This window comes from Annulohypoxylon truncatum (genome assembly GCF_022578515.1).
Source record: "Annulohypoxylon truncatum strain CBS 140777 unplaced genomic scaffold F4807scaffold_62, whole genome shotgun sequence".
In the NCBI taxonomy this organism is placed as follows: domain Eukaryota; kingdom Fungi; phylum Ascomycota; class Sordariomycetes; order Xylariales; family Hypoxylaceae; genus Annulohypoxylon; species Annulohypoxylon truncatum.
This window is the reverse complement of record NW_025953848.1, coordinates 73,666-100,819: the sequence shown is the minus strand read 5'-3', so window position 1 is coordinate 100,819 and position 27,154 is coordinate 73,666. Positions and strand designations below refer to the sequence as shown.

At 48.5% G+C, this 27,154-nt stretch overlaps 7 protein-coding genes across 7 annotated transcripts; 3 read left to right on the top strand and 4 right to left on the bottom strand.

The window, feature by feature from the left end:
* Positions 1-411: 411 nt before the first annotated feature.
* Positions 412-3,824, top strand: F4807DRAFT_472396 (uncharacterized protein; the record flags this gene model as incomplete). The annotated part of the gene is made up of 4 exons (XM_048003012.1): positions 412-736; positions 815-881; positions 939-1,351; positions 1,418-3,824. 4 exons carry the CDS (start codon positions 412-414, stop codon positions 3,694-3,696), a joined length of 3,084 nt encoding a protein of 1,027 aa, XP_047848771.1. The 3' UTR covers positions 3,697-3,824.
* A 6-nt stretch (positions 3,825-3,830) lies between these two features.
* On the bottom strand, positions 3,831-6,105 carry F4807DRAFT_448331 (uncharacterized protein). The gene is made up of 3 exons (XM_047999927.1): positions 5,818-6,105; positions 3,976-5,764; positions 3,831-3,915 (listed from the first exon to the last, which is right to left on the bottom strand). The coding sequence occupies exons 1-2, from the start codon at positions 5,848-5,850 to the stop codon at positions 4,013-4,015; spliced, it is 1,785 nt and encodes a 594-aa protein (XP_047848770.1). The 5' UTR covers positions 5,851-6,105; the 3' UTR covers positions 3,831-3,915; positions 3,976-4,012.
* A 379-nt stretch (positions 6,106-6,484) lies between these two features.
* Positions 6,485-10,305, bottom strand: F4807DRAFT_448325 (putative cullulin 3). Its single transcript, XM_047999926.1, has 3 exons — positions 9,859-10,305; positions 7,271-9,564; positions 6,485-7,216 (listed from the first exon to the last, which is right to left on the bottom strand). Exons 1-3 carry the CDS (start codon positions 9,916-9,918, stop codon positions 7,039-7,041), a joined length of 2,532 nt encoding a protein of 843 aa, XP_047848769.1. The 5' UTR covers positions 9,919-10,305; the 3' UTR covers positions 6,485-7,038.
* A 210-nt stretch (positions 10,306-10,515) lies between these two features.
* On the top strand, positions 10,516-12,203 carry F4807DRAFT_448324 (DNL zinc finger-domain-containing protein). The gene is made up of 2 exons (XM_047999925.1): positions 10,516-11,432; positions 11,488-12,203. The coding sequence occupies exons 1-2, from the start codon at positions 10,563-10,565 to the stop codon at positions 11,512-11,514; spliced, it is 897 nt and encodes a 298-aa protein (XP_047848768.1). The 5' UTR covers positions 10,516-10,562; the 3' UTR covers positions 11,515-12,203.
* Positions 12,204-12,321: 118 nt separating this feature from the next.
* On the bottom strand, positions 12,322-20,631 carry F4807DRAFT_356435 (armadillo-type protein). The gene is made up of 2 exons (XM_047995518.1): positions 19,177-20,631; positions 12,322-19,125 (listed from the first exon to the last, which is right to left on the bottom strand). The coding sequence occupies exons 1-2, from the start codon at positions 20,544-20,546 to the stop codon at positions 12,525-12,527; spliced, it is 7,971 nt and encodes a 2,656-aa protein (XP_047848767.1). The 5' UTR covers positions 20,547-20,631; the 3' UTR covers positions 12,322-12,524.
* A 169-nt stretch (positions 20,632-20,800) lies between these two features.
* Positions 20,801-22,914, top strand: F4807DRAFT_356387 (CwfJ C-terminus 2-domain-containing protein-like protein). Its single transcript, XM_047995517.1, has 3 exons — positions 20,801-20,921; positions 20,980-21,223; positions 21,288-22,914. Exons 1-3 carry the CDS (start codon positions 20,908-20,910, stop codon positions 22,656-22,658), a joined length of 1,629 nt encoding a protein of 542 aa, XP_047848766.1. The 5' UTR covers positions 20,801-20,907; the 3' UTR covers positions 22,659-22,914.
* On the bottom strand, positions 22,867-25,443 carry F4807DRAFT_356384 (uncharacterized protein). Its single transcript, XM_047995516.1, has 3 exons — positions 24,226-25,443; positions 24,140-24,171; positions 22,867-24,016 (listed from the first exon to the last, which is right to left on the bottom strand). The coding sequence occupies exons 1-3, from the start codon at positions 25,301-25,303 to the stop codon at positions 23,075-23,077; spliced, it is 2,052 nt and encodes a 683-aa protein (XP_047848765.1). The 5' UTR covers positions 25,304-25,443; the 3' UTR covers positions 22,867-23,074.
* Between the last annotated feature and the right edge of the window lie 1,711 nt (positions 25,444-27,154).

The window sequence follows — 27,154 nt, the reverse complement described above, 5'->3', positions numbered from 1 at the left end:
GAAAGGATAAGCCGCAAATAGTGTGGCAGGAAGGTTACTTGACATGACGGTCTGAGCCACGAGGTCAGTTTATACTCAAATGTCCGACAGCCCCAACTGGAAGTTGGCTATGTGAAGGCTGTATTGAAGATCAGGCCTTTAAGTCCCCTACATGGTGGTTTCATTGGCTTGCAAGCAATGCATCCTCCATCATTCTTAACGCAGGCTGTGCATGTGAAGCGAGCAGTTGATACGTTGGACAGCTAGGCATCGAGGTGCCCAAAGATTAATAAACTTACCTGATAACACCACCCTACACTGTCTAGGTTATCTGTTCGATTCTGCGGTATGTACTTGAATCCAAAATTCGATCAACAATCGTGAAATTGGAAAAAAAGGAAAAAAAATCTTTTAGGGTCTCTACACTCCATGATGGAGGCGCTGGCAGCTCTTAGCCTGGCTGCAACTATCATCCAGTTTGTTCAGTTCACAAGCAGTTTGATAAGCGGTGCAGTGGAGATTCGTCAATCAACTTCGGGTAGTTCAGCCAACGTTCTCACCTTGGAATCTCTATACGATGCGCTGCTTAAGTTCCAAGACAAGCTCACTTCCGGTCATAATTCAGCAGGGACTTACATCAATGGACAAGTTGGTGCCGCTATCCCGACTGACGGGCTTACTGAACAGTATGGTTTATCTTTCCGCCAATTGTCAATTCTATGTCAATCCGACTGTGAAAAGCTTTTGAAAGTTTTCAGTAAGCTCAAATCAAAGGGTGGATGGGCCGGGAGTTTTCTTGTCGCATTGAGAATGATGATGAAAAAAAATGAGATAGAGGACTTAGAGAAAAGGATCAATAGGGCCCAGACATCTATGACACTATTGATCTGTACTATTTCAAGGTAAGTGATTAGCTCAAGGATACGATCATCATTCGGTTCATGCTGACCGGGAACTAGCCATGCTCAGCAGATTTGTTCGGTCCGTCTAGAAACACTACTTACTAAAAGCAAAGAGATGCAGTCAAACCAGTCGTACAAAATCAGTCAAATAACGCACGAATTGCATGACTTGGAGCGCCATGTTCAAGAAATCAGGACACGAAACCCACCCATGTCATCAGCAACAGGAGAAATAAAAGGGATTGAGCAGCGGATATCCGAAATATCCAAATCCCAAGACATTGTTGCCGAAGAGCAAGCAATATTGCGGAGTTTAACGTTCAAATCTAGGTCTGAAAGACATGCTAATATACCACGAGCCTATAAAAAAACCTTTGAATGGGTATATAATCCTAGTGAGCGTGAGCAAGTGGAAACAGGACGCATTGCCGATTGGTTTAAGAGTGATGATGGGTTGTTCTGGGTGTCAGGTTAGTGTTTTCTTGATAATATAATCGATGTGTAGAACCTCTCGCCTCTAATGGTACAGTATTCAGGCAAACCAGGATCTGGAAAGTCAACTTTCATGAAATTCATTGCAGATGATCCAAGAACCCGTGTGCTCCTGACGGAATGGTCAGCGCATAATCCGCTCGTAATCGCGAGTCATTATTTCTGGAGCGCTGGAACGGCTTTGCAGAAATCAGAGAATGGATTTCTTCGAACATTGCTATATGACATCTTTCTTCAATGGCCCGATCTCATCACACCACTATGTGGCAATAGGCGACCAGAGACGGGTGAGGATTCCGAGAACGGCTTCCTTCCTTGGACCAATGCCGATCTCCATGCCATCATCAGGAAGATAGCAGATCAGGATGCGGCCCAAGTGCGCTTCTGTTTCTTCATCGATGGCCTTGATGAGTACGGCACTGACACTAGCCGGCTTGTCGAGTTATGTCAGGTTCTTACTGAGCTGTCCAAGTCACCCAATATCAAAATTTGTGTTTCTAGCAGACCGTGGATCATGTTTGAAGACGCCTATGGCCACGACCTTGAACGCAAGCTCTACATGCAGGACCTCACAAAACGTGACATTCTGAAATATATTCGATGCGAACTGATGAATCATCCTAGATGGCACATATTCGCTAAAAGCTCGTCACAGGGGAATTGGTTAATTGAGGAAATTCAGGAGCGCGCTTCAGGAGTCTTTCTTTGGGTCTATCTTGTCGTCAAATTTATCCTAGAAGGACTGACTAACCATGACACGGTGTCTGATATCAAGCGTCGCTTCGAGAGTTTTCCGGTCGAACTCGAAGTTTACTTCCGACAGATCCTAGAGTCGGTCCAATACTTCTACAGGAACAAGATGTCTGCCATGCTTCAAATGGCCATTGCGGCGGGAGAGCCCTTGCATGTCATGGCATATGACTTTCTAATGAAGGAATTTGACGATGAAAACTATGTTTTCAGTCTTCCAACACATGCCTATACCGAAGAAGAAGAAAAGATCTTGAAAGAAGATATGAGGTGCCTGCTCAATAATTCGACCAGAGGCCTCTTGGAAATGAACGAGCACTCCGGGAAAGTCACATTCCTGCACAGAACAGTCACGGACTTCTTAAAGACCCGAGATATGCATGACTTCCTGAAGGAAAGGTCTCCATCCAGCTTCAGGATTCCTATATCTCTTCTAAGAGTATATACCGGCATGGTGAAGCGATTCTATTTCAAGGGGTCAATGGCACGCAACGACATTGACCCCTATCTGGACACTTTAACAAATAACGCGTTATTGTGCGTGGAGGAAATAGAACAACATCAGCCTAGCATCAGCCTTGCATACAGTACACTCGATGAATTAGATCGCGCTGTAGTGGCGAAATGCGACAAAAAGGGTTTTGCCGTACAGCCTACATTTAGTGAAAAATCCTTCGTTCGAGAACGGATTATCCAGCGAGAGATGACGAGATTCCTTGCCTGGAAGTTGCCATCCGACAAACGATACTTGAGCAAAGTAGGACTTTCGGTTCTTCACATGCTCTCCCCTCACGGTCCCAGAGATGTATACCTCAAAGTGCCATGGCGCAAGCGTGGCGTTGAAATGCTACAGTTGGCTCTCGAGACTCAAGATCTAGACCTTAATGCATGTCTAGAAGTTGACGTAGTACCGCAGCCTCATACAATCTGGACCTTATTGTTTGGATACTTGACGCCGTGGAAACGTGGAAGGGCTACTACTACTATAGCTAAGACGCGATTTTGGTATTTGTGCGAAAACCACATCTTATCTAATATGTTGCGTCTTGGTGCTGACCCCATGGCTATTGTATGGCGTACTCAGACAGGAGGCTGGCCTGCGTTTGGGGCATATCTGAATTTGGCTTTCGAGATATGTAATGATCCAGCTCGCGAAGGAATGTATCTCACCTTGCTAAGCGATTTCCTCAACGCTGGTGCGGCTTTGCGTCTAAACCGTAACATTACTTATCCTTTGCGACAAACTGTGGGCAAAGTTCGGCTTGTCAGTCCAAGCGAAGGATTTTTCAGTCGACTAAATGACGTGCCTTCCTGGAAATTGAACGCTGAATTCATGGTTAAGGTTGTTTGTTTACTTATAAAGTACAATCCTTCAGAGAGCTCCCAAATCTTGGAGCAAATCCCGATTACTGTTAAACACGCGTTGCCTCCAGATCAGCGTAGAAGCCGCGGTGTTGACGATACTTCCGCGGCCCATTCGTACAGCTTTGCAGATGTGGCTATGCCTAACACAGTTGTAAGCATACGGAAGATGATAAAGGAATACGTCAAGAAGGCATTCAAGCAATATTAAGAATGTGACATTGCGGAATCATCTTCGGCCGAGTCTAGCTCGCGATGCCAGCGATTTCTATATTTCTATCTAAATAGACCCGCGGTGAAGGGAAGAGAGGTTTCAAAATTTGATATTTATACCGATCAACAATAAGAACGGAAAACAGCAACGCCAAAAGTATGGGTGGTTGGGTATGCTTGAAATAATACAATATTCAAATTACTACTATATACGTATGTCAGTAGCCTGACTATATCCGCTAGGATTACATCTAACTTATACATACTTATCCATTAGCTAGTCACCAATGGATCATCATCATTCCCAGGTCAACTCACTTCAAACGTCTACTACCCTTCCCCGACAGCGCGTGCCGCCGCGACAATTTCGGCCTAACAGGAACAGGTATCCGAGATCTCCCTCGAGTCTGACTCGGCAATAGTCCGCGATCATTCGCAGATGTCGTTACACCCCGAGACGACGAGGCAGCCTTTCGCTGCTTCGGCGCAACTTCACCACCATCCTTCTTCCCAAACGGACCGCGATGAAAAGATGATGAACCGGGCAACTCGGCTACCATCTCCTTAGCCTGGTTAATGACCTGTTGCTGCGACCAGTCCGACGCGAAGAACGTTTCTGAAGTCGGCCGATTCACAGTACCCAAGAATAAGGAGTCTTTCCGTGAGAGACCGGTAGCATGCGCATCAAACGAAAGCCCTCTAGCCCTCTCCTTAAACGACCTGCCGCGCTGCATCTGTTGCTCCTCCTTCCCCTCCCGCCGACTCTCCCTAACCAGATGCCTCCTCGCCCTCTCCTCCAAGCCATCGAACCCCCCAGCCCAACACTCACCCCCTCCTCTTCCCCTCCCCTCCATCTCTACACCCACACAGTCCCCAAGCGCCATCGAACTCCCCATCCACTCCGTCGCCACATCCTTAACATACCCCTTCCTCACATCGCGGACCTCGAAGCTACTCAGAGGCCGAACACCCGCCTTCTGCAAATTCAAGTGCCAGCTCGCGCGCATCCTATCTCTAGCGCGGTCCACGAACGAGGAGCGCTGGGGTTGTTGGCGCGGACGGTCCGCGGTCCAGGACCCGCGGGCGGGGCTGCGGGAGCGGGATATATTGGAGGAGGAGGAGCGGGGCGAGGCGGGGAACGGAGAAGGTGTGATCGGAGTTGTGGTGTAAGAGGGAGAGACGGGGGCGTAGGAAGGAGAGACAGGGGTGCGGGATGCGGCTGAAGGGGATGTGGGCGGGGTGAGCATACGCCGGACTTGAGATGGGAATGTGGAGAGGGAAGGGGAGGGGGTGGCGGAGGGTGTGTAGGCTTTGTAAACGCGTTTTCCGACGCTTGGAGGGGTGTTGGCGTGGCTGTTGGGGGTGCGCTTGACTTCATACGGTTTGCTGATATCCCAAGGCTGGACACCGCTTCGCGGGCTTGGATTCGTGGTTTTCGGTTGCGCCGAGGACGCGATGCTACGACTAGCCTCCCCGTTACTTCCATTCTGTGGCACAACTCCGTGGAGGTTCAACGGTACAGGCCTACGCTTTACACCGCCCCCAGCACCCGGCTTCGGCTTCAGCTGTTGCGGCTTATCCTTCGGCGGTACTGGCGGCGGCGGTCTATACGGCACATATTGCGAAATCTGCGTTGTAATCTCCTTGCTGCCTCCATTTGCGGCCTCTTTACCAGGAGCTCCTTGGGCGTAGACCGGCTTCTGGGGCTTCCAAAAGGCATCGCTCGTGCGTGTGTCGGATATTACTACTTTAGTGTTCTCGTGAACCACCCTTAAAGGAGCGGGGCCATGGGCGGTCCAACCGGGTTGCATAGAAGTCGGATGCAATTGCGATGGACTATAATCCTTACTGGGTGGTGTTGGCGGTTCTTCGGGGACTTGTTCCTCCGCCTCTGCTTCGCACAGAGCCTCGTAGGCGCGAGCGCGATTGATCACACGAGCTCGTGCTTCCTCCTGAGACTCAATACGCTTGCGTGTTGAGCTTGAGATTGTAGGAGCCTTCATGCCGGTAGCAACAGCATTAGACTCGGCCCTGTGACTAGAAGCCGATCTTATACTACGCCTTTGCTTTGGCGGGTCAGCAGGAATAGCTGCTTTAGAGCGGTTGCGGTTCGACTTACTGCTATTAACCGGATGGTCGTCCTTAGAAGCATTCGACCGGACGTTGCCGGCGTTGCTGCGATAGTCCTCAAGCCCCCCTAGAGCATCGAGCCAAGATTCGCTGCCTCGTCTTCCGCTCATCTTGGGATAACTGATAGGAGGTAGGTAAATATGTAGGTAATGATTCAAAAACAAACGTAACAGGTAACGAAAACAAGTAATGAGAATTGTCTGTGACCAATGCTCTAAAACGTTAGAGACCAGCTAGTTAGGGGGAAAGCCAGCCGCTTTTATGGATAGGGGGGTGGGAATGAGAGTTTCTTGTTTGAATCCCACCAAAGAGCACGTTCATGAACAGGAGCAAATTCTGTCCACAAACCGTAATGATCATACGACCTATGCACATAGTTATGAGGGACTAGGTCCCCTGTTTAGATATATCCCTTGCTATGGGCTTTGCTCATCTGTCAAAGTGCTTGGCGATCATTGGATGCTTTGGTCAGTATCAATGGGTATTGTTTTCGAGGCCTTTGTGCAAAATTTCGTCTTTCTGTTTCAGCTAACGCGAATGCCCATGGTCGCTCGCGAGCTGAGACAAAGGCAGTTGATCGTATAAACAAGGACATTGTTTGAGCCGATAGTAGCAATGATGTAGTTGTATCTGGAAGTCGTGCTCATTCAGCTGGATTTTACAAGCAAAGACTCGAATTATTGGGTCTACGGAGTTAGCCAGATTGTCCAATAGCACATTGGTTATGATCCAATACTTATGTGCCATAAAAAGATACCTGGGTAGAGAAGAGGGGTTAGAATCAGCTTTTCCATTCATTCATGGCAATTGCTTAGCTACTATGCATTTACAATCCATCCCCTCAGCCATTGTAAACGGACTATAGCCTCATCCCACCGTTTCGCCACTGCTATGCATTGAGATGAAACACGTTTCCCATTAGCACAATATATTATCCCTCACTTGGAAAAGGGGTTTGCCCTAATCCAAACCTTGGGGGAAACTATCTATCCGTGGCAACTACCATAATGTCGCCTTAATATATACGGAACAAGTATCCCGTATTTAGAATTGCGGATGGTGATTTAGGCGTAACCACGGGCTAGAAGCCCGAAGCATAAGCCCGTCGCACCAACTTCCTCCCTTAACTAGTGAACTCATGTCACCTGGACAAGGTTACTATTTGCTGAACCTGTAAGGTCGAACCTTATAAGATGAGGAGATCGGGATATCAGGCGACATATTGATAGGCCGGTGAGCCATCCGCTAGCTCTGATCGCTCAAGGTAATCGCGGCCTATCAAAGCTTCGATTCGACGTTTTATAAGTGACACGTCGGGTTTAAACCGATTTGTCAAGACTTGTATAACTTCCGTAATGAGTTGGGAATGACCGAGTTCCTTGCGTTGCCTAGTGTATATGTTAGTGATTTTCTATATAATGAGTGATCAGATTGAGACTTACTTCATAATGCGGACGATAGCGGCATCCGTAATGTACATTCTCGTCTCTTCATTCTTCTTGTCGGTCTCCTGGCGTTCCTCCTCGTTCTCGACTCTATTGCTGGCATTGATCGAAGGGACTTTAATCTTAATAGCCTTGCTCACAAATTCGCGATTAAATGTGAATCTATCTCCTGGTTTGGCGGCTGCTTTCGTCTGTGACTCCTTCAAAAGGACGCGGTACTGCTTAATCACCGAGAGTGATGTCAACACATTGACCAAATCGAGCTGTGGAATGTTGGTTTTCTGCTCAATCTCTTCGAAAGACAGCCATTCGCCCTCAGCAATATCATTGAATAGCATCAGGACAATCATTCCATAAGTAGCCACATTGATTTCGTAGCGGCGTTCTCTGCTGAGAGGGCCGGAGGTCTTGCCGGGGACCTTGGGGAACAGGCACTTGATATCAGCACTGCCAGCACTTCCAAGCCAAGTGAGTATACGGCCATTGCGATTGATACTGTAGAACTTGAAGAAACTATCCTGAAGCCCTTGAATCTCACGTGGATATATGGCTTTCGCTCTTGGTCCATCAGCGAGACCTGTACGACCCATGACTTCCTTGGGCCAGTTGTTGCCAGCAAGAACACTGATGCTGAGTTCAATTCGTTTCTCGTCTGCATCACCAAGGCCACGGATGTGATCCCGATACTGTTCTGTTGTCTCCTTGGACGTCCGCATATCTCTGAACATGCCCTCGAACTTGTGTGTGAAAGAATTGCCTAACTCGCGCTTCATGCGTGATATCATCTCTTGCTCCACTTCTTGGCTCTCTGACTTGGAATGTAATAAGCGGCGAGCGAGATGCTTCTGATAGTACTGCTCGAATTTATCCTTCTCGCCAAGATATCGGAGGAGAGTTATCGCCTTGTCAAGCACGATATCGACCTCTGCTTCCGTCTTACCCTTGATACCTCGTTTTAGGTTGTCGTCGATGAAGAGTGAAACGTATTCTGAGCTGCGATCATAGGAATTGATGAAATCCGAGAAACTCTTCGTTAATGCCGTCTGCAAAATCAGATCCTCTTCAAAGCAGGCGGTCCATAGTCTGTCAAACTTGTCCTTGAGACTCAACACATCATCAACCCACTTGACTGCCGCCGCTGTCTGCTGGGCCGCAGCGTTCAAAGTCTTTGGCTTGGATTTCTCCGCTCCATCAGGAGGCTCTTCCCCATCAGCCTGTTGTGATATGCTGAAATCAGTGCTTTTGAGTACTTGCTCAATTTCCATGCCAAGATCGACAACCCGAGTCGCGAGAGCTTTACGTAGCACGACCTTCTTAGGATCAACGCGAGCTATGAGCTGGTAAAGGATAGTGAGATCCTCGATTCGATCGTTATCAATCATAGCCTTAATACCGCTACCTTCGAGGTTGAGGAAATCCTCGATGTGCTTCACAATGAGTTCTTGCTCGACTACGTTGTTGATCTTCTGGAGTGTCAACTGGGAAATTGTCGTCTGACATCGCTCCGCCTCTTCCGCAAGTCGTCTCTGGGTATATCGGAGCCACGCGCTGGCGTCAGCCTCACGGATCAGTTTATCGCACTCGGCTTTGTAGAAGACGCTGCTACTTTGGAGGTAGATAGGCTCAAACGTAGTTAGATATAGTTGCTCCTGCGAATTCTCTTCGTCTGTCTCAAAAAGATCCTCCAGCATAGAAGTACAGCTGCGTAATAAAGCCTTGTCGATGACATCTCCTTCTCTCTCCATATTGATATGGTCAATGATAGTAGCATTGAGGATGTCAAAAACTTGACAGTTGGATCCGTTCTCCTTCAGGTCTGATCTCAGGATGTGGTCACGGAACAGACCAATAGTCGTCGCGTAAATGAGAGGATGATTATGATCGCGGTCGTATCCTCGTTCGAGATACATCAGAATGTCGGCAATCATGTTCATCGACATGTTATGGTTTTCCCATGATGTCCTAACACCTTTAAGAAATTTCTCGCCCATAGCACGCCGCTCAACTGCGCTTGTTCCGCGGGCCTCATCAAGTGTGATGCTGACCAAATTCGTCGTTATAAGAGCTCGGATAGGTGGTATGATTTCGTCGGCGAACCATTGCTCCTCGAATTTCTTCACTCGCTCATACAACTTCGCGCCTGACTTCTTAAGTACGATCTTATACGAATATCGGTAAAGCTGCTCAAAGGAAAGCTTTCCGGCGTTGCGAGTGTGTATGTCATGGAATGCTTCCTGAAGCTTCTCCCAACACTGTTCGAATTCGTCGAGCGGACCAGAGGAGGTTACAGCCTATTCGATAGTTGTCAGTAAGCCATTTGGATATATGTAAACGATAGGATAGCGTGGAATAGTAGACAATAGAGTATTTATGGGAAATCGAGGACAGATGATGCGACCGATTAGAAAATTAACACTTTGCGAGAGTCAAGAGACACCACAGACCGATGATGCGACTGCGCGGACCGAGGAGACCGCAAAACCTCATACAGATGGCTAGAAGCTTGTATCACGCTCTCAGAACGGCATCATGAGAAGAGTAGCTTGGATAGATGGACGGGACATATGATAGGTGACATTACTTACCCGTCGAGGAGGCCGAATGCGACCTCCTCGCATGATGGAACCTCCTCCTCGACTGATCATTTTGGCATACTCTCGACCCTCGAGTTGTTGATGATGTTTGGTATTTGATGCAACCACGTGTTTGTAGGCTTAGATCAAACGTGTAGATCTCAAGGCTGAACCGTGAAACCGATAGCCTGGAGTCCAGAGGAATCATATGCAGAGTTCATGCATGCTTAGCACAAAGCGGAAGGGATACTCTAATGCTTGAGATGGAAACGACGCTGTTAACTAGACATGTTTGTCAAAATTAAGATATCCAAAACTCAAAAGAAGAAACAGGAGTTATCGTCGTTGTCGCCAACCTAGGAAGTCGTTATGGATATGTCGATATATTACCTAGGGAAATCGTGGGCGTTGTTGCTCCGAGTTCGTCATAAGACAAGCTTCCGTCTAGAAGGTGTGAAGTGGATTAAAGTTGGTGGAAGTCCTTAGCTTGCGCACTAGGAAGGTGGGATAAAAATTGCCCCTCCAATCAAGGGCAGCCTGGCATTACATAATATGAGCATACGCACCTGATGGTACCCAATGGACTAACCCCTTTTGGTAAGGCGCCAACTCCACCATTTTCTACCAATGCCTGAAAAACTTCTAGAAGCTCAATTACGTAGCGGCAAAATTAATTCTTCCTCAAACTCTTCAATGCAGAATCGAGTGCGCAGAATATGGCCTCAAAACCAGTCGCCGGCCTCTTAATCAATCCAATCCTCCGCCGTTCGAAAATAATACCTCCTTCCATTCTCCACCCCTATCCTCTTCTTCCTCGAACTCTACAGCCAGCCGCCCGTCGGTTTGCCCACACCATCCCCAAACCTCCCGGCCATCCAAAAACTCCATCTGAGCAACAACGAGCGCGGAGGCTCGCCGAGTATCATTATCAATTAACATTTACCTGCGTACCCTGCAACTCACGCTCCACGCACGAGGTGTCGAAGACGGGGTATCATTATGGCTCTGTGCTCATCACCTGCCCGGAATGCCGAAATCGTCATATCATCAGCGACCACCTGAATATCTTCGGCGACCGCGACATCACCGTCGAAGATCTCATGCGAGAGAAAGGACAGCTAGTAAGACGAGGTCACCTTGGCGAGACTGGAGATGTTGAATTCTGGGAGGATAAGGACTTCGATGCCGAGGACACTCGGCCTGAGTCGGCCGAAGCACAAGACCACTTAGACAAGGACGTTTCAGAGGAAGAGGAAGCGGCAAGGTCACGGGAAACACGGGATCCGTCATCACAAGCAACAGAACCAAAACCCACAGCCTCGGCACCGTTAGGAGATGGCGGCGCTCGCCCATCAATAGGCAACTCTCAACACACAAACCCAGCGCCATCAACAAGGCGTCAACTTTCGACGGCTAGTGCTCACGACTCCTTTGGAGCTTCGTTGGCAGATGACAACATCTATCAACTGTCAAATTCGTTCATGACCGGTCCCAGGACCCGTCACTTACAAAAATTGCTTCGCAAGGCCATAGCCGAACGCCGCAGTGTTCTGTCTCAGGTCCCGAAGGAAGAGATGTTACAAAAGGTGAATAAATTGATCGCCGAACGGAAGGGCACCAATGCTAACGCGGGATCCCAAGACCAACGTACCTCGGGAGAGACAGTAGAGCAGACCCAGGGCGAGATTTCCTTCGATGATCGTCCCTCCTCCAAGACCGTTCCATGGAGGCGAAAACTGCCGATCTCGAAGGAATTCACCGGCGTTCGCTATCATATAAGCGCGCAGGAGTACCCCAGGGCCCGCAACTATGCGAGGCCGCTCGTCCGCCGTATATTTGTCCAAGACCGATACGAGGGCGTCCGTTTTTACAACTTCCCTACCGTAGATGGCCGGCCGCAGTATATCCGGACAGGGCCCGGTCCTCTGTACCAACGGAGACGACCGACGCCTTGGACGGGACAGATAGAAGAACAAGACGCACATCAGGAGAAAGACGCAGACTGGCTCGAATTGGATATACCGTTCCAGTGGAAACTGCCACCAGATGTAGCCGACATATCCGATCGCACGGTATATCCGACGACCGCGCGAAGCTGGCCCAAACCACGGACTCCTTCGTACTCATCGGTATATCGGAAAGGCGAGCAGAAAACCTACTTTTATGAGGCTATGGCCGTACGGAGTGCGCTGGAGCGCTCAAAAACCGAGCCAATGCCTGTACCAATAGCATCTCCCAGCAGAAAAGGGGCTCAAAGCCCCAACTTTAGTTAATACGCACATATATAGGTACTCGGACAACGCCTGTCTGTTATATAGTGTAAGGCTATAATACCCAATTCAAAGCAGTTAAATATGTATTTGTCCCGCTCTAAAGTTGTGAAGATGCTAGTACCCTCATATGTTACGTCTCACGTAAAACTCCTCTTGCGCTTATGACGCTCAAGAATATCATCGCAACGGCCTAGCTCTTAAGTAGCAGTAAAAAAAGTCATCGAATTCTTCAAAATTCTCAAGCAACAAACATAAACTCATAGTCAAATGAGCAATCGTCAAGCATATTTGGATATAATCAACTATCATTTCATATCTACGCATCAACGCGATGCTCCCAAATTATTCCATTTTCCCATTCTAGATTCCACTACTCCAAACCCCCTCAGAAATCGGCTTCATGCTCTAATACTCCCTCCTCCGATTCCGATTCTGCAGCCCCTTCTCCTTCCTGCGTTTAACCTTCTTCTCCAGCTTCCCCTTCTTCCACTTGCCCCACTTCTCCGGCTGCGTAACGGCCTCGATCTTCCTCTTCTTGGACCTGCCCTCGCGGCGCCTTCTAGCGCGCTCCCGCACGGCCAGCAATTCTTGCGTGTACACCGTGGTGCCGAACTTCTTCTGCAGGACGTCCATGGCTTCGCCGGCCTTCGTCTTGAGGCCCTCGTACCGCGCCTTGAACACCTCGTCTATGGAATACGGCGTCGGGACCGAAGGGTCTAGGCGGTGGTGGAGGGGCGTGAGGAGGATGTTGAGCGAAGGTCTTAGAGACGCTTCGGGTAAGGTTGAGATGAGGATATATAGGATGTCTAATGCCGCCACTTTGGGTATGAGCGCACGGGCATTAGGCCGCGTCTCTTCAACGAGAATTTCAGAGAGCCAAACAAATAGCGTGTGGAGAGTAGCCTTCTGGCTGATTTCTTCTTCCGTATCAAGACCACCCCATTCCTCCTCATCATCAGAGTCTTCTGCGTCGCTATCACTGGATTCAGGATCCGGCGAACCAATATCCATGAATTTGCTTAGCGTCAGGATAACTCGACCAACTTCAGCAGCGAGGGTCTCGTCAAGCTCCGCTGTACTTTCAACAGAGAATGCTCTATCGTCATTCGTACTGGAAGCAGCACTATTTTTCTTTTGCATTCTTCTCTTCCACCTCCTTACAGTTGCAGGGCTAAGAACACCCACTGCATAAAGGGTTAAATGCCCAACCATTTGTGATTGCAATTGAAGGCCGTGTGATCCAACAAGAGTCCGTGCATCATTGGTATCCTTATTATTCTCGTAGAAATCAGCTAAATAAATCTTCAGCAAGCGCACACTTGACAGCTTGACTGTGGGATCTGGATGCGAAAGAGGAACCGAAATCGATTGCCATAATCCGTCATGTGCCAATGCTGCTGATGGGTGCTTCTCTATGAGAATTGGTACCATGCGCATAACTGTGTCAATCAACTCCGAATCCTTTGAAAAATTAGAGTAATTGTTTAGCACGTTAGTAGCCGCTTCGAGTAAGAGACCTGCATCTTTGCGATCTTTTGAGGCAGGTTCCCTGGCTTCGAAGTAGAGTGAGAATGCTTGGAATGCCAGTTGTAACACCGAAGGATTGTCATCCTGCTCCGCCCAGGAACGCATAAGCGTCAAAAACTTCGATGTTTGTTCCTTGTCTGCTTTTCGGAAGATTTCCTTGATTAATTCGCCAGCAGCCAGTCGACACTTCTCACTATCATCATTGACTAAGACGAAGACTAAAGGAATGAAACAGGTTGCAGCGACTTCTTGAACAAAGTCATCGGCCGATTTCATCAGTAAAAGATGTACAATCTCCATGACCGAAAGACGACCGCCTTCCCTTTCGTATTTCAAGTTTGCCACGACGAAGCTAAGCTGTTTGGCCCACCTATTCTTCTTTTGAGGATAGTCGCGAAGGAATTGGAAGAAAGCACCTCGGGCCAAATCTCGAGTGTCTTTATCATCATTGGTGATCATAACAGTTCCGACGTAGTCTAGAATATCATATACCGTAGCGGTTTCAACTTTTCGGTCAAGAATTGATCGCAAGAAGTTGAAGGTGACGTGGCGATAGAGAGGCTCCGTTAGGTCGTCCTTAACCTTGTTCAGTAGCATATCAACTGCTGCATCTTTCACCACAACGTCGCGGCGGTCTCTAATGATGACAGACATAAGCTTAAGAGCGCTCTGTGCAAGATCTGTTTCGGTGGACGTAGACGTCGAGATGCATTTCGAAGCTTCCTTGGATGCCACCTTGTAGAGTTTCGTCGCATCGTCAGTCTTGAATGGAACCTTGACAAGAGTGATTAGAAGCTTAAAAGTCGCTATCTTGACTTCTTCCTCGCCTCCGACTAGAGCATCGCCAAGAATTGGGATGAACCCAATAATATTGGTGGCGTTCCGAATGTTGTCATGTTTCTTCAGTACAGACCGAAGAACGTCGACGGCAAATCGTACGAGTTTGTATGTGTACTTGCTAGTTGTACTGCGATCACCGCTTTTATTAGCGCCCTTCTGAATGAGGTACCGTCTGAGTTTTGGGTCGAGCTTCGGTTCGGATCGGGGCTTCTCGCTCTCGTACACCTCCTGAATAACCTCATAGCAAAACACCAAGGTATCCCGGGTCCCGGCCGCAGAGTTGCTAAACAGGCCAGAAGCTATCCTGGACAGCAAATCATCAATTTTTCGGACCATGCGGATGTCAAGCTTTTCGAGCAGCAGTGACTTCAGAGGTCGTACAAGATCAACAAGATGGTTGACAGAAGCTGTTCGAGCAATGAGTTCCATTGAGTCCTGACTCTTCCTACTCTTAACTTCCTTCGTTTGGCTGTTGTACTCCTCTGCATCCTTTTCTTGGCCTACGACCCCGAAAATATCGTCCATAATGACGCTCACAATCTTGTCGAGACAGTAGTCAAGGTCTCCGGGTTGAAATTGGGGGATGACGTTGACTAAGATGGTATGCATCGTATAAGACAATATGTGAAGCTGGTACCCCTTTGTTAAAGCCCCTCTCAATTCATTAAGGACGAATCCAAAATAAGATGCCCCTAAAAGAGATGTCATAGTTGATAGGGTACTCCGTGCCATCTCTCGAGACTCCCATGCTTTGCTTCGTAAGATATGACAAATATCTGTAAGGACTCCGGGAAGTTTCTGGTCCAGTGTTTCTTTTGGAAGCACCTGCAGAATCTTGACGACAATGATACCGACAGGAACACGTGAGCTGACCGTAGTTTCATCTTTTTCGTGAAGATATTCCACGAGCGATGGTAGGATATTAGTCAGGACATCATCATTCAACTTCTCATGGGCGGGCATTGTTGCTGCTAGCCTACATTTCTCTGGCGGGCCCGTAGTAGTTGTTGAGTCTACATCCATCGCATCCGGATTCTCATTTGAAGCTACTGCCGCAAGGGTGTCGACGAACTTTCCGAGAAGTCTAATCAACTGCTTTTGCAGTTCCGGTTTCGACTCGATGTAGCTGATATATCTGCGTAGTATAGCTCGATATTGAGGCCATTCTAGAGAAGAGGCTATATCAGCAATTGTTGATGCTGCTTGAGCACCTACGCCATGATCATCACTACCCTCCTCTCGGTTGAAGATAAATTGTTCGAGGAGGGGCACGAAAAAGTGGGTTAGGTTTTTACTGCCCAAAGGTGTATGATAATTGACCTTTGATAGTAGCTGAAGGGCTCGCATCTGTCTCGCAGTGGCAGGGCTTAGAATATTGCTGAAGAAGCTAGGGTCGGGATCGTCTTCGTTTGGCTGAGGATTGATTGCCACAAGATCGGCGACCGGAGGCCAAGATGGCATTCGAGACACCAGAGACCCAAATACTTTCACGGCCTCCCTTCTCACCGTCTCCGACGGCTCTCGCGCATTAGAATATAGGGTTGGGATCAAGATATCTGAGAGCATCTCGTAAAATTTAGCTCGCTCTTCTCCCTCTGAACAAGCGGCAGCTTCAACAAACTTGCACAAGCCATCAGCCGAGTTCGCAGACAATATTCCATACTCTTCATCATGCTTGATGTAAAAGGTCATATTGTATATCAAAGGCTCCCAATCTCGCGGCGTGAATGGTATGTCTCTTGGTTGTAAGATAGAATTGAAGGCTTGCAGACGTTTCTCATAATTCGGTTCCTCGACGCGGCTACTATCATAGGAGTTGAGATCCGCACAGAGCGTTGATAATTCAAGAGAGACCGGATCATTGTACAATACGGCTAGGACATTTGATAGCGCCTGTCGATTGACACGGTCCTTGAAAAATCCGAAGAGTGATGATAATGTCGAATAGATCCGATCTTTCAATTCAACCGAGAGATCAGCTCCCGCAAGCTTGATAAAGTTTTCAAGCATAGAAAGGAGAAGCCCCTTAGCCCTGGGATTGACACGACGCGAAGGTTGATTGAGAAGGGTAACCGATATGTCAACAAGATCTGTAAGGTAAACGGACTTCTGAATGATCGGAGACAACTCTACTACAGATTCAACACATGCCATGAGTAGATCTCTTCCTACTTCTCCTTTTGATTTCAGCACAGCACCTATACTCTCCAAGATGAAGTTGATATTTGGATCTAGTATTTCTTCCTGGATCAGCTCGTTGAATTCCGACTGTTCGGCCGGCTGCTGAGATAGATTCGCTATGCTCCGCACAATACCAAGGGCAAATATTTTGACCTCGTCTTTGGTCTTCTCCAATTTTAGACATCCCATCAACTGTGGAATGATCCGTTTATCGATTGAGAGAAAATAAGCAGTCTTTGGGATTTGCGATAACGTAGAAATGAATTGAAGGGTGCCAGATACACCTTGGGTTGTTTCGACAGGAAGCTTGTCCAGACGCGGACTCACAACCTCATTGATGAACACGTCTTTATATGGAGTCCAGTCAAAGCTGGTGGCATTCCGGAGAAGTGAAATTATGCATTTCAATGATGTGCTCCTGACGACTCGAAGGAGGGAACTTTGCGCAAGTTGGTCCTCTTCCACGTCCTCATCGGTTTGGTTTAGCTTCCTTGAAGAAAGTACGAGACAGTAGAGAACTGCGTTAAGGATCTTGTCGGCAAAGGAAAGAACGTCTGTGCCCATCTCGTTAATCATGGCTTCCATCATGTTCAAAAATCCGACTTGCTTTCGGACGGTCAATACTTCGCGATTGAACGTATCTTCGCGCAATTGGGTATTTTCGATTATCCTGACCCCTCGAAGATCACCTAGAGCAATTTCGAGGAACTCTCCCATGTCGTCAATTGTAAGCTGCCTTAGCACAGCAAGCCTAGTAGCAAGAAGACCATGACGGCCACTCGCAGCACCCTTCTTAGAAATCGACCTCCCGTAAAGTAGCCTGAGCAGTACAGGCATTATTTCGGGTCGTTGCTCCGGCTTGATCTGCTGATCTCCTTGGAACAACACCGTAAGTTCGTTCTTGAATCTGGCTTCGTCGAGAAGATACTCCAAGTTTTCTTGAAAAGGTTTAACACCTTCTTGCTTCCAGGTAAGAATTGCCTTAAGAGCAGATTTTTGGACCTCGACATCGCCATTGGCAAGCATTCCGAGAAGAGCATCGTAAACTTGCTGGCTCTGATATAAGACCTTGGGGTTTGTGAATTGCGCGAACACCCCAAGCAGGGCTTTCTTGTCGAAAAGAGACCATGATCCATCAGAAAGCTGCTCAGGTGATTCCATTTCATTATCATCCTGCTCGTCCGAATCTCTTGTCCATGACAGTAGGTAAGGAACCAACTTGCGAGATCTTCTCTCCGCTATACCAGGGGTGGCCAAGAAGACCTTGAGGGCTTGGGATCTTGCATTGGAGGTGATCAGAGGAACTAAACCTTGGCTTCCCTCGAAAATATCTAACATAACCTCCGAGGAGCATCTAAGCACTTGCTCTGCCTCATCTGCCCGTCTGCGTAAATTCGATAGATTCCAACATTCAAAATCTGTCAGCCCGCCATTCGAAGAAGCTGGAATCCCTTTCGGTGGACCCTCCCATCGCTTGGATGGAGTATCAATCCAGTTGAAAGCAAGCTCGCATACGGCATCTTCGCCAGACTTATCTTGGCTAATTTGTTGTAGCGCTTCAACCGCAGAATCCCAAATTGGAGTTAAACGGACCGTCATCTGTCCGAAGAGAAACGCGGGTATTGCTCGTCGAAGCCATGAAATTTTGCTGAGTTGAGGATAATTCGCTGCTAACTTCCGAATATGGAGAGAAATAAACCGAGCATTTTGTAATTCTAGAGGCATTTCCTCGGTTTGGATCATAGTGGCTAAGGAGTCTAACTCATCAGGCGCTGCACCAAGCCGACTAAGCAATTTCAAAGACGCAGATCGGTGCTGATGTGATGAGCTAGACAAGTTATCAACCAGACTCTTCATAAACGGGTCCTCATCACCTTCACTATTAGAACTACTCTCGCTCTGGGGACTTCTCCTAGGATTAAGCTGGTCCTCGTAGGCAATCATAGCTTCCAGGAAGCCCGTGAGTCGTCGATATCGAGGGGTAGCGGCTTTAAGCAAAGGTTCGAGAGAGCTGTCGATCTGCCCAGTAATCTTGCATATCCGTAGGTATGAAGAGAACCCCTGGCTCACGATGAAGTGAGCTTCCTCGCTCGCCAAGGACAAAGAAGGCTTCAGTGCAAGCTTAAGCTTTCTCAGCAATATTTCGGCGATCGGTCCGTTCGTCGAAGGCCGAACGGCGGCTGCTTCTAAGACACGTAGAAGAGCCGAATATTTGGGCAAGCATTTGCCGCGCCACGTTTTGGGGTCTTTATCATACCCTCCCGAAGTAACTTGTTCTGGAAAGGGCGAAACTTCGAGGCGCTCGAATTTCGTGACAATCTGATCTTGCCAGGATTGTGGCAACGAAAAGTTATCGGCGTCCGTAGGCGAAGGCAACGCGTGAGATTCTGCCATCCGGGGCAGGAGAACGCATAGCATATCCTCATTAGAACCCTCAGACCAATGTGTCACAATAAACCTAGGCTCGATATTAATAACTAAGCGTACTCAACAACTCAAGATAACTTACTTTTGAAATGGTTTTAGTAAAAGACTTCGAAATCTGGTAGAGTCTAGGTCCGAAAAATAAGAACAGAACGGGATAAACCATCTCATCAAAGGATCTCGTGTCATGACGGCTGTAAACTCGGTAATATGTGGAATGACTGAGTCCATCGGAGCTTGCTGCCATACAATAGCTACATTGACCATTAACTGTTGCCAGACGGTGGATAAGTCAACGTCACCGAGGACGGTCGGGTTTTTGGAGAGAGCCTTTAGAGATTCCAATAGGCAACTAAGAATCGGCGACCAGTTGATTATCCGGCTACCTTTCCGGACTCCAGATATCGTTCCTAGAAGTCTGACATAAAGACAGTTACGCAACGCATATCTCGAGCACTCCTCGTCCTTCGTGGCTGTTTCGATAATTAATTCTGGAATAGGCTCGAATGTTTCTGCTGTCGTGTGGTGAATGGTACTAACGAGTACACCGCAAACTAAGTCAACCCATGTTACAGGATCTGAAGAAAGGCATTCATCACTTGGAACAGATGCGATCAACGACTTGATAATCTCGGTTCCACTCGTGTGTAAGTTATGCCCTTGGCCTTTGATAGCCTCCGCAAACATAGTCATCAGTCCATGGTAGTATAGCCCAAATTGCCGACTATCTCTACTAGTATCAAGGTCTTTTCTGACATGTTCTATTAGCACGGGCAAAGCCTTTTCTCGATTCGCTGGTGCCGCAGCCTTTTTAACGAGGAAACTCAGTGCTTCAGCAGCGAATCGAGCGATGTGCGGAGGATTCCGAGACTTGCCCAGCAGTGGTGCCAGAGCATCGAAGGTTGGCCGGATGTCTGAAACCAGCAGCTTTGACAAATACTTAAACAGAAAAGCCAAGCAACCAAAAGTCCATTCAACGACCGCCGCATCTTGAGGTCGACTTGCAATTCCAGTAATCAAGGATAGAGCAGTCGGGTAATGCTTCTCAAAGCGCGAACCCAAATCATGTGCTAAGGCGGTGAGAAGGTCTAGTAGAGGCTCTAGCGACTCTTTTTCGTGTACAGAAATGTATTTGGCCAGCAGTTCCATAATCTTGTCTTGGAAGTGCAGGATCTGAGGTAGACTGTCGTAGTAAGGCCGCACATCTCTCCGGAAGAGAGTGAATTGTTTGGATATGTTCATATCCGCCCATTTCTCCATGCCATTTTTGAAATATGAGGTCGTCGTTTCGAGGTTTTCGACTTCGAGATCATGTCGTCGCACTTTTCGTAGAGGATCGAGGGAATGAAGCTTAGAGATCTTGGCCGTAAAAGACTCCCATCTATGATTTTTCTGGTGAGGGGTCCCATTTCCCTTACGGGACTTGACTATTCGTCCCGATTGCGTTGAGCGCATCTTGATTGCTGATTCCCCTATTGGATTGTGATTGGGGAAGATTGGTTGCTGCTCTTGCAGTTGAATGGGATTTTACATGTTTCCTCTTGCCCCACTGTAAGAATAAAAAGAAGTCGCATCGCAAAAAAAGCATCGCGACTGGCAACTTTTTTGGCACTAGAATGCTCGATAAGCTTATCGACAACCTTATCGATAAGATTGTCGAGCTAAATATGCTTGGCACCCAGAAAGCTTCTCGTCCAAAGCTTTGTCCATCCATGTCATCTTGAACCCTCGCAACCAATTAAATCTCGGGGCTTGACAGCTCTTTAACGTCCATCGTGAAGCTTGCGCGTTCCGAGCGCGTTCCTACAGTTTTATCATGGCGGCAAAAATGTAAGTGAATTCAATTCATTGATTACTTTGAAAGCAATAATTAACTAAGATTTATAAGCTTCGTCCTCGGCAGTGTCAATGGCAAGTTCGAATCGGCTTTCCAGAAACTCGCGACTTTACATCAGAAGCAGAATTTCGCCTTCGCCATAATTACTGGAGATCTCTTTACGTTCGACCAAGACGAAGACTCCCTGTCGCGGCTTCTCAATGGGGAAATTCAAATACCAATCTCGACCTACTTCACCATAGGCACCATTCCCTTGCCTGACCGAGTAGTCGAGCGCGTTGAAAAAGGCGAAGATGTACGTCTAAGTGCTTCCCCAACCATGCATCTCTCTTCTAGATCTAATCTCGCCACATTTGCAGGTCTGCGAGAATCTCCATTTCCTTGGGAAACGAAGCATTACCAAAACTTCAGACGGGGTCCGAATTGTGGTACTAGGCGGTGCTCTTGACAAGTCTATTGTGGGTGGGCAGTCGAATGAACAACACCTTCCGCTACATACGGCCGATGACGCGAAGATACTGCGCGGCGCTAACACCGCCGACATCTTACTGACGACGTGCTGGCCTTCTGGTATCTGGTCGAATTCAAGCAAGCCACCTGCGCTAGAGCAACAGACCGCCATCGCAAGCAGCGACGAGATAGCTGAATTGTGTGCTGCCCTCAAGCCTCGTTATCACTTCGCAGCAGCATACGGTAACTTTTTCTACGAGCGCGAGCCGTTTTTCCACCCGCCCAGTGGTCCCGAATCCGACCAGTTGCCTGTTACCCGATTCATCTCACTTGCCCCTTACGGAAATGAGGCTAAGGCGAAGGCTATGTATGCCTTCAATCTTGTCCCCGGAGAAGCGCCTTCTTCCACCGTACCTCCTGGCAGCACTGCTTCTCCGTTCCTTCCTAAGACCAACCCACGGAAACGACCAGCTCCCGGTGGTGACAATGCCGGTCACTTCAACGACCATGATCATCGCGGAGGCGGCCGTCGCGTGCGTCGTCGTAAGGACCGGTCGCCTCCTCCCGGACCTGATCAGTGTTTCTTCTGTCTTAGTAACACACAAGTAGACACACATATGATCTGTTGCATAGGAGACGATTCTTACGTCACTACCGCCAAGGGCCCCTTACCTAGTTCGGACACATTCGCCTCGTCAGGCCTCTCTTTTCCAGGCCATCAACTTATCATACCCCTTCCTCATGAGCCCACAGTTCGTGCAATGGGGGAAGATGCGGACAAGACTTACAAGGAGATGACGCGCTTCAAGGAATCCATGCAGGCTATGATTGCGACGGAGTCGAAGTTCAAATTGGGCGCAGTGACTTGGGAAATTAGCCGACAACACGGAATTCACGTTCATTGGCAATTCATCCCAGTGCCTTCAGATCTCATTCGGAAGGGCCTGGTTGAGGCTGGTTTCAAGGTAGAAGCCGAAAATCGACAGTTTCCGCCTTTCGAGGAGGTGGCCTTGGAGTCCGGTATCGATGAGACATCCGACTACTTCCGCGTCTGGATTTGGGCCGATGATAGCGACACCGGCATCCAAAGCAAGGAGTTAGTGATGCGACTTGATAGTAAAACTCGCTTCGACCTTCAATTCGGCCGCCGGGTGATAGCTAAACTTCTCGGACTCGAGAGCCGAATCACCTGGAAAGACGTTGTCCAGCCCATCGCTGAAGAAACTGAGGATGTCCAAAAATTCAAAGAGGCCTTCAAACCCTGGGACTTTACTGCTTAATGGGTTAGAATCGACAGCATTTTCGGGATTGGCGTTCGTGCTTCGCAAAAGTTATGATACCCGCGTTTGAGTTTGCGGTATTTGCCCTGGCGTTCGGGTAGGCATCCTACTTCATCAAAGAGTTTGGCAGTTGAGGACAATAGGCAACAATCTGCTGGATAGTGTACAACACATGAGCTGGTAATAGATGGGATATCGTATGATGAAAACGACGGAAGATATCCAAATGAGGTTGCATTGAAAGCATATCACCGGCGCAACATTACAAAGCACTTAAATGGGATGGCTAAGATCATGTCCAACCTTGTGTGTTGGGCGATGGATAATGGTTTTAAAGATGAATAGAAATGTGTTGATTTCCCAGAACAGCAGACTAAGTATGACCATAATAACCTATCAGTAGAATACCCTCAAGCTCATAACACGGGACGTTGTAGCATTGGCTCAGTCGTCACTTCGTCGTTGTCCAGCTTATCCGCTTCATCACGAAATACCTTCCGGAGCCGCCGCTGATGCCACCACGCGAGCGCACACACGAACCCAATAATGCCCACAGCCGTGCTACCCGTAACTGTCCACCAGCGCCGAGCAGCCTCGATATCTTCGGCGGTGTTATCGCTCAGCACGATATACGCGTCCACGTCGTTCAGCCGCGGCCAGTATCTCACAGGGACCATGCAAGTACAGCTTCGATACACGCCCAAAAGCTGCATAGATGTACCGCCCACGGCCGCAAATATCGAGAAGAACCCCACGAACACCTGTCCCCACCAACACACCCTCTTCACAACGGGATTCGTCTCGAACCACCGCGTGCCGTACCGGATCCGCAGTCTCGCGGCGCATGTCCACAGCGCCATCTCGCAGACCTGGCTGATGGCATAGACGAGGTACGTCAGGCTGCGGCACGAGAGTCCGGCTTGTGGCGTGTTATACGAGACTAGGAACGCGAGAGCGCAGGGCACGAAGACCGCGAAGAAAGCGCTGACGAGAATGTAGAGGCAGTCTTGCCAGTTCAGCGTGAGGGCCTTGCGTAATTCGTCAGGCTGAATCCGGTCCTTGCCTCGATACCCCCTGGATCCGATGTATTCGCTGATGGCCTCCTGAACCCATTCGCGCTTGTTAAGGCCTCGCTTCCAGAGCTTGACGGTTCGGAACCGGCCCTGGAAGGCGGTCTCGATCGGGTTATAGCCTTCGACTTGTCGTATAATAAGGCCGATGCCGCTCTTGTTCTCACCCTTTTTGATATACTGCTTGCAGACACCTTCGGCGTATTCGTCTTTCGGGGCCGTGATGCCTCCGTCGTATACGATGCCGTCGAGGGTACTGGGACTGTTGGATGCTAACATCGCACAAGACTAGAACACATTAAGTTAGTAATTCCTCGTAACCATGGGCCTGCGTTGAAACTGATCCCTGAACTAAACGTTCACAGTTCACTCCATGGATAGGGGTAATCAACAGATCCGATATATACGTACGATTATAGCAAGATAAGGAATCACCATCCACCCTAAAACGGTTGTTAGCAAATGGCGACCTATGAGATATTGTCAGAGTAACTCACACAATCCGAAAGCCAGAGCATGCGCAGTGTCATTATCACCTAGGTTGTTATCCGAGTCCAATACCGTATAAACGAAACCGCCGAGGAAAAATAAGACCGGTGCCCCAACCGTTGATCCGAAGCTCGCTTGTGCGTTTAGGAGGGCCTTGAGTTTAGTCGGTAGTGTCACAACTGCCTCATTCGGTCGATCTGCCAACCTCCACGCCTCGTACTCGTCGATCATCACCATAACCCTTTTCCAGACGCTATTATGCACCAGCTTGCTCGACGTCCGACTAGGCCCCGCCGGTATCTTTCCCTCGAGGTCAGTCGAAAGGGCACTATCATGACGGCTCTCGCTTCCAAAATCGTCGTTCTCGAGGGTCGCCATCCGGATATTCCCCACAACAACAGCAAGCAGTAGTTGAGCCCTCAAGCGCGCCGGAATAACCGGCGCCTTCCCATTCGGCGGGGCCAGAAACTCGAGCACCTTGCGATCCAGCGCGTATTCATACACCGCACTCAACAGCATCGGCCCAGCAAACGCGAAGCAAATCGCGAGCCAGACGACCGTGTCGAGGGTCATAAGCACGACGGCGCCCAGCAAGCGGATCCAGTACGTCATGAGCCCCACAATCGTGCGGGGGTGGCCCTTGAACACGATCTCGGGGATGGCGAGCTTGTGGGTGCGCGGGACGTTGGTGCAGAAGGCGAGGCTGGGCACGATGAACTGGACCAGGGGGCCGACCCACTGCTGCATGACGGTCGCGTGCGAGATCTCCCACCCGGGACACCGGCTCTCGCACCAGCGGTACGGCACCCGCACGACGGGGGCCCCGTCCGCGTCCCCGTTCCACGCGGCCCCGCACGGGAACTCGTCGCCGCGCATCGCCGTCTCGAGCGAGCTGAGCGAGACGCCCGGCGCGACGAACGACGTCGGAGAGTAGGATAGGTTGCCGTCGGGGAGCACCGTCAGCGAGTCGTTCAGCGCGAGCAGGCAGCAGTGCGTGAAGTCCTGGCCGCCGAGCCCCGGCGGGCGCGAGCTCGGCGGGTTGGGGGAGAGGCCCGCTAGTTGCGGGATTAGGGTTCCTATATTCATTTTTTTCCGAGTATTTTCGAGTATTTTTCGTGGAATTCGGACTCGGGATCTGGTTGATTAGAATTATGCGATTAACTGACCAGCAGGATATGGAGAATAGGTGTCCTAAGCACCGTACGAAGGTTTTGGGAGATTTGTTAGGGGGCGCAAAGGCGGAGGGGGGTTTGGGATGTTTCTCTCCATCGTGAGTATATGTAGGTGCCAACGGAGTCTCACCACGGAGACCTATATGTGCCAGCTAACATTAATATTGCCAAGCGGTGTATATATTGTGCGGTGTCTACATGTCTATCATGAGAATTCCGGAACGAGGAGACGGACACGTGCGTCGGTGGCGTTGTGCATGTTTCACGGTACACCAACCTTGATAGGACGACACAGAATAAAAAGCAGAAAGCGACACGAAGCCAGGCAATATCGCCTCCCAATAATATCTCTCCCAAAAACGCCTGCTAACTTTCGGTCTGTCGGTCTTGTGCAAGTTCATCATGACATCTCAGCCACAAGCCTGAGGCTCGGGCTGGTCAACTTCACCCAGCCCCCTAGAAACATTTAGACTGCAGGTGAGCTTGAATTCACAAAGTTGTATATTCTAGAAATGAACACGATGTCAATGTTCATTTAGGTTCCAGCGTAATCACAGCGATGGAGAATCCGCGAAAATTTTCGGTATATTATGGTAGGTGTTGCCGGCAGTGCAGTTGAACGATCATCGAAGAATCTTACGCGACTTGGGGAGGTAAAAGGCCACCTACCTACAGCACTCTTCTACGTAGGAGTAACCTAAGTAAGTACTAAGTACCTAGATAACTCCGCGATCATCCGAGACCAATAATACAGACGGACTCTAAGCTACCTAGATAAGGCTAGTCGGGCGGGTACCTGGTCTTACAGTACAACACCCACACAAATCTAAGTACCTTTTGAACCTATTGCCCCTGGGGGGAAACTTTACTACTTTGCCACCAACCTTGTTGTCGCTTACACTATGGATGGATCTATCCTTCTTCGTCGACAAGGACGTTGTATCCAGCGAATTTTCTGAGGTATTCAATACATTAAATGATAGCCTTAGTACCGAGCGTTTTAATAGTATCGCTAGCTATTCTATTGTAGCAACATTTTAATGTTAAAAAGAACTTACTATGGATTTTTATCACCGACCATTGAACTTGCTTCAGAGTATTTAAACTTCTTTCAAAATTCAATTCATTAGTTAAGTAGGTGAGATTATATATCATGGCTCAATATCTTAGACTATTCTAACATCAAGCATTTTCAATCTGAATGGATAGGCCGGATTATTAAGGGTTAATTACCGACCGAATTTGTGGGAGGTGTGCTGCGAGATGAATTAGATCGTAATGAATCGAGCCAATCAGCAGGTCACCGCTAGAGAAATTTCCAGCGTTTCAAAACTTCAAAGTTTAATAAAATGTCATGCAGGTAATCCACATCATGAATCCAATCATAAGTACAACGTTTAATAATCATTTAGCCTTGTAAGTTGCCTACCTAGGCATAGTAAGTAATAATAATAAATATATAAGCGTCTATGTCCTACCTATCATGCGTAACCTTTCATTAACTTGCTTAGTCATCCAGGAAAGATAACAACCAAATCCTTACAAGCCATCCATATTCTACAGTCCTTAGGAATACCATAATGCAACCCGAACTTTACGATGGACTTTTGGGATCTATCATTTCTTCAGTCATAGTAGCGTTTGCTACTATTGCCTCGGCCTATATCATCATATCGCACCCACCAACACGTCCTAGGTGATGCTCCGACAAGCAGTGTCCTATCGTGAGTGAATTATATGTGTATGCATAGGTTTTGCAGTTCCT